At 44.8% G+C, this 5,474-nt stretch overlaps 1 protein-coding gene across 2 annotated transcripts; it reads left to right on the top strand.

Moving 5' to 3' along the window:
• The first annotated feature begins 2,778 nt into the window (after window positions 1–2,778).
• On the top strand, window positions 2,779–5,091 carry LOC148012784 (UDP-glycosyltransferase 85A1-like). 2 transcript variants are annotated; one of them, XR_015689114.1, is made up of 3 exons: window positions 2,779–3,381; window positions 3,482–4,485; window positions 4,727–5,091. XR_015689114.1 is itself a non-coding variant. In XM_087669517.1 (2 exons), exons 1-2 carry the CDS (start codon window positions 2,916–2,918, stop codon window positions 4,429–4,431), a joined length of 1,416 nt encoding a protein of 471 aa, XP_087525643.1. In that variant the 5' UTR covers window positions 2,779–2,915; the 3' UTR covers window positions 4,432–4,642. The 2 variants fall into 2 exon arrangements, 1 of the variants encoding a protein (XP_087525643.1); XM_087669517.1 differs by lacking the exon at window positions 4,727–5,091 and having other exon boundaries at window positions 3,482–4,642.
• The last annotated feature ends 383 nt before the right edge of the window (window positions 5,092–5,474 follow it).

Below are 5,474 nucleotides of genomic sequence, written 5' to 3'. Positions count from 1 at the left end.
CCATCCTTGATCTTCTCCTTCACGATGGTCACTGTTTGGCACTTCTAATCACATACTCAGAGCCTATAATTCATTGAGCCCTATGTGATGATATCAGTCTTGTACGATGGTTTGAATAAATAAGGATTCTAAGATTTCAGACTTTCTCTCTCCTCCCTCTCCATACACATAGTATCCATTTCTATGAGAGAAGAGGAAAGAGGAGTGCGAGTGTGAGAGATAAATGCAATGTGAGAAAGAATGATTGAGATGCATTTCTGAAGCCCACGGGAATTTTTCAAGAGTGTTAGCGGCTTGTATAAGCATCAATGGCCTTGGTTTTCGCATGGAGAAACATGTGCCCTACGGTGTGGAAGCGGTCTATAAGTAAGTGTGTTGGTTTTCACATGGAGCAACATGCACCTTACGATGTGGAAGTGGTCTACAAGTGTGTTACTTTTCATAGCAAATGATGGTAAAATGAAAAACTATTTCAAAATGAGGACAAGGAAGATTTACACTTAATTTTTAGCACTTCAAATTTTTTGTTTGCTATTTTCTTACTTTTCTTTGAAATAAATAGGTGAAAATAGAAAAAAATTACTAATAATTAGATCAATACTAAAAATATCATAAAGATTCCTAAAATATATTACATATACAACTTCAAAATTTACAAAAACTAAGGTTTTTATGTTCAAAAGAGGTGTTTCGATGTAGCATGGGGACGGCTCCGATGTCATTCATCATATCTAAATATACTAATGAGTCATAAATATGATAAATCTTGCTAAAAAGTGTTGATTTCTGTCATAACTAAGACATTCGTGTGCTATTTGTATACTCAAAGGTAGAATAAGTTAGAAAGACTCAATGCCTTTGGGTTTGTGGAACAATGCCGCAACTTATAGATAAAACTCATGGAAAAATAGGAAGCATGTTTGCTGCACTTGCACTTTGTTTTTCACATGAAATATACTTGAGCACATTTCATTCACATCATACATTCAAGCATTTTTTTACACACACTATCACATTGTAATTGTCTTTCTTTGAGCAGGTATGTGAGGTATATCCAAGCCATTTAGGTACAAGGAACATAAGGGATTTGAGGTGAGGAAGAGTGAAATAAGTGTAATGATTTATCAAACAAGATAAGGGCTAGTGGGCCAATCTCTGCTCGGTGCAGTACGCTCATTATTAGAGGTTACAACATTCAGCCACCAATGAGGAGCCTATGTTATCTATATATGGTGTAATAGACACCTTTATGTTGGGCACTCTAGCTAGGAGTTCAGGCCAAGCAATTAGGTAGTGGACTAAAACACAACATTTTAGTGTCAAGAGAGGTCTCCTAGCTTATCGCCAATCGCTCATGGCCACAGGGCCATGGGGACTGATTGTGTGAGGTCTAATAGTGAGCTTAAAGAGTTGCTATCAAGCCCATATTAGGTCGTGACAATGAGCTTAGAGAGTGAGAGAGCCATTGTCATGCCCATTTTAGGTCCCTGCCACAAAGGGTTGGAAGAGGATGCCAACATTGGAGGAGGTCTTTCATATAGAAGGTGTGGAAGTGGAAGGATGACTAGTATGAAGGTTTTGTGATTTTTAACCAACAAGCTTGTTTTTGGCTTTAGGTTTGCCCTTTTCACAATGATGGTTAGAAAAGGCTTGTTTGGTTGCCAAAGTAGCATTATGGTTGAGACAGCTTTGTTCTTTTTGCAACAAAAGAGACACAAGCTGGTCAAATGTATAGATAACTTAGCTACACATTGCAAAGCCTTAATATAGGATTCAAAGTGCTAGAAATAAGTTGATTTTATGGCACTACTTTGCCAATATTTAATAATTGCTCTCAAAGATCCGTGATGCTAGCAAGATAGACACCCAGGTTACCTCCTTCCATATAAACATCAAAAGTAATGATGTGAGCTAGTCCTATGCATCCTTGCCTATCTTGCATGAGCAAATATGTGGATGATGCCTTTCTTCACAAATTCGGCAATTAAGGCACGTGCTTGGACATCAGGGCCATCCCATTAGATTTGCTATTAGATGGGAGCCGGTGTAGAAGAGAGGATGTAGACTTGGCATCATGAGAGCCACCTCTCTGTGTAGAAGTGGGAGGTGGTGCTAGGGTTTGAGCAACCATCCTTCACTTACTACCAATCATTATATTCCATAGATCCTTTGTGACAAAAACATGTCACATCATGTATGCCCACATTGGTAATTAATTAGTGTTGTCGAGCTTGCGGCAACCCCAAGCATGTCCAATAAACCATCATTACGTTGGTTATGGGTGTGAATCAACAATAAAATGATAATTTCCAAATGAAGAGAGAGAAAATAAATCCTCAAATAAGGGTGAACCATTGACAAAAGAGTTGTTGGCTGATTTTATGAGTCAAATTATATCAAAATAATATCTCTACCTTATCTGTTTCCTAGTAAGGAGAGAGAAATATATGGTAACAATAATAATTTTATGAAATAGAATATTTCTGAAGCAGGGCAATATATGTATGTGTATGACAGAGGATCGACTTGGGATATAGGACACTAGAAAAGACATGCTTGCATAATCTATATTGCAAAACCTCCATTGTTTGTCACATCACTTGCAATACATTATCGAAGATTGACATAGCTTCTTCTCGTTTGATGTGCAAATACCAATATAAAAATTCGTGGTACATGGCAGCCCAATTTAGGCCCCGCGGCCGGCCACCACTAAAGTCTAAAAGGGACCTTTCACCAGTCAACAGCTCGGTCCCCTTGCTCCGACTCTTTACCAGCAAGCATCAAGAGTCAAGACGTCACCAAGAGAAGCATCCGGATTCAGTCCAATCCTTTCTCGGAGACTCTCCCCTCGTTCCGTACAGTGTAAGGAAGTCTCATAGACAGAGACACAGAGAGAAACAGGGAGAGAGAGAATGGCTTCACCGCATGTGGTAGTTTTGCCATTTGCACAGCAAGGCCACATCAACCCTCTCATGCAGCTCTCCAAGAAGCTTGCGAGCCATGGTTGCTTCATTACCTTCGTGCTCTCAGAAAACACGGTCCCCAAGGAGCCGTACTCGTCCTCTCCCAACATCACCTACCAGGGCGTGCCGGATCTCCTCCCGCCCGAGAGGTCCCGCGGCTCCAATTTCCGCGATTCCCTGGACTCCATGGTCAACATGGAAGCTGGCTTCAAGGATCTGCTTCACCGCCTCCATGGCCTCGAGCAAAACCCTGTGTCTTTCATCATCGCGGATGCCTTCATGCTATGGAGCCACGATGTGGCGGCTCTGTTCGGCATCCCGTGCATGTGCTTCTTCAGCACCAACGCGACGGTGTACTGCATCGCGAAGAGGATTCCGGTGCTGATCTCGCAAGGAGCGCTACCATTCCCTAGAGGTAAGGCTAGTTAGTTAGAGAGTCTCGATCTACGTACGACCGTTGGCCTCTGTTGGTAATCACGATTCTGATAGCTGGGTTTTGTCAAATCTTCATAAAGATGAGAACAACCGCCTCTCAGAAGAGCTCATAGAAGGCATCCCGGGCGTGCCTCCGATCCTGCCAACGGAGTTTCCTACGGGCCTGACGTTGGAATCTTCGCATTTCGCATTCCGGTTCTCGGTGGAGGCGGCGGCGGGGTCGCAGAAGGCGACGGCGATCGTATTCAACACGTTCGAGGAGCTGGAGGGGGAGGCCATTGGGGTCTTGAGGAAGGAGCAGAAGGCGGTGTACGCGATGGGGCCGCTGCTGCTGCTGGCGGGCTCGCCAACGCGGCTGGGCGTGAACTACTGGGCGGAGGAGGAGCATTGCCTGGCATGGCTGGACGGGCGGGGGGAGTCGTCGGTTGTGTACGTGTCGTTCGGGAGCGTGGCGTCGCTACCCGTGGCGCAGGTGAGGGAGCTGGCTCTGGGGTTGGAGGAGAGCGGGCAGGCCTTCCTGTGGGTGGTCCGCCCCGATTCCGTCGAGGGTGGGAGCGTCGAGGAGGCCCTGCCCGAGGACTTCTCCGCCCGAACGCGCGACAGGGGGCTCATCGTCTCGTGGGCCCCGCAGCTTCAGGTGCTGCCCCACCCGGCCATCGGGGCTTTCCTCACCCATGGCGGCTGGAACTCCATCTTGGAGAACCTGTCGACGCGCGGGGCCCCCATGCTCTGCTGGCCGCAGGACGCCGAGCAGAGGCTCAACCGCAAGCTCATGGTGGACCACTGGAAGATGGGGCTGGGCTTCCAGCACCGAGACGCCGATGGCCTCGTGGCCAAGGAGGAGGTCGCGCGTGTCGTCCGAACCGCCATGCAAGGCGGGGAAGGTCGAGGTTTGAGAGCTGCCGCCGCAAGAGCCAGAGACTTGGCTAAACAGGCCACCTCCGAGGGAGGCTCTTCCCATCGCGACTTCGAGGCACTCCTCCATTCTCTTAAGTCTCCGTCGCCGGTACACACAACGGCGAGCTCCTGATAAAGACGTACGCCGTCACGACATTTCCCGACTTCTTGGAGGCGGCGGGTGTCGGTAAAAACCGGCCTGATAGCTCTAAAAACGTTGATTTTCAAATCATGATGCGCCGTATCTGTCAATAGTTCTTGTAAATCTAGAGTTTTTAAAAGAAAACGAAACCTTACGATATGTATAATCATATAATGAAGAACAGAAAGTTTTTACGCATCAATGACAATTGCCTTTTCAAATAAGTTATCAATGATCGTATTACTACATGGGCATACTAAGCAATAGCACTTTGTGCAAATGACAGGTAGCGACTCGATCCAAGGGATAAAGTTTCGTAAAGCCCCACACCAAACAATGAACTCAAAACTAGTATTTTATCCTATTCTTAATGCCCAACATACAATATTCTGGTCCCACTTGACTTCCATTACACCTGGGTTAAAGCATAACTTCTTGACTTCCATCACACTTGGGTTGAAGCTTGATTCTCTTTCCATGTTCATGTTTCAAGAGCTTTAAGCATCTAAATCAACTCGCATTGAATCAAATCCATTTTTACAAAGTATATGTGGGGCTAGAGTCCATGGAGTCAAAACACTTCATTGTTAGCTTTGCATAACCAATTATACCATAAGTGGAGAGGAATTCCATTCTAGATCATTGGTGGGATCTTGTAGATCTCTCAAAGAATATTTTCTTTGCAATTGGGGCTAGTGTGGTGGAATGATAAAGTCGATCCTTGCAAAAATTTTAAATTTTAGGAACATGAATAAATGGTGGATTGTCTCAATTTTATTGCTACACCTTAGCCATCATGTTTCAAATTCCAACATTTAATGCCCATTCATTACTCCAAAATACTTTACTAAGAACTAACCACATTTAAGTATGCCATTTTGGGTTGAATTAGGGGTTTCATAGAATAGTTTGACTGTAACCGCAATATCCAATAATAGGCCAATATGGTAAGTTGTTGATAGGGTTAAGCGGTAGCATACGTTAAGGCATAGGATGCTAAGAATTGAGCAAAAGGGTGCATGGACCAAGGGTCA

This window comes from Lygodium microphyllum, chromosome 27 (assembly GCF_053477565.2).
Source record: "Lygodium microphyllum isolate KBCC chromosome 27, Lygodium_microphyllum_v1.1.10, whole genome shotgun sequence".
NCBI classification, from domain to species: Eukaryota; Viridiplantae; Streptophyta; class Polypodiopsida; order Schizaeales; family Lygodiaceae; genus Lygodium; species Lygodium microphyllum.
Note: the sequence above shows the minus strand (reverse complement) of the source record. Positions and strands in the feature narration are given on the sequence as shown.

Excerpts from the sequence above, each read along its gene's own strand:
- LOC148012784 (XM_087669517.1), top strand. The coding sequence starts at position 2,916 with ATGGCTTCACCGCATGTGGTAGTTTTGCCATTTGCACAGCAAGGCCAC. Across the intron at positions 3,382-3,481 it reads AGCGCTACCATTCCCTAGAG|ATGAGAACAACCGCCTCTCA; the intron begins GTAAGGCTAGTT and ends ATCTTCATAAAG.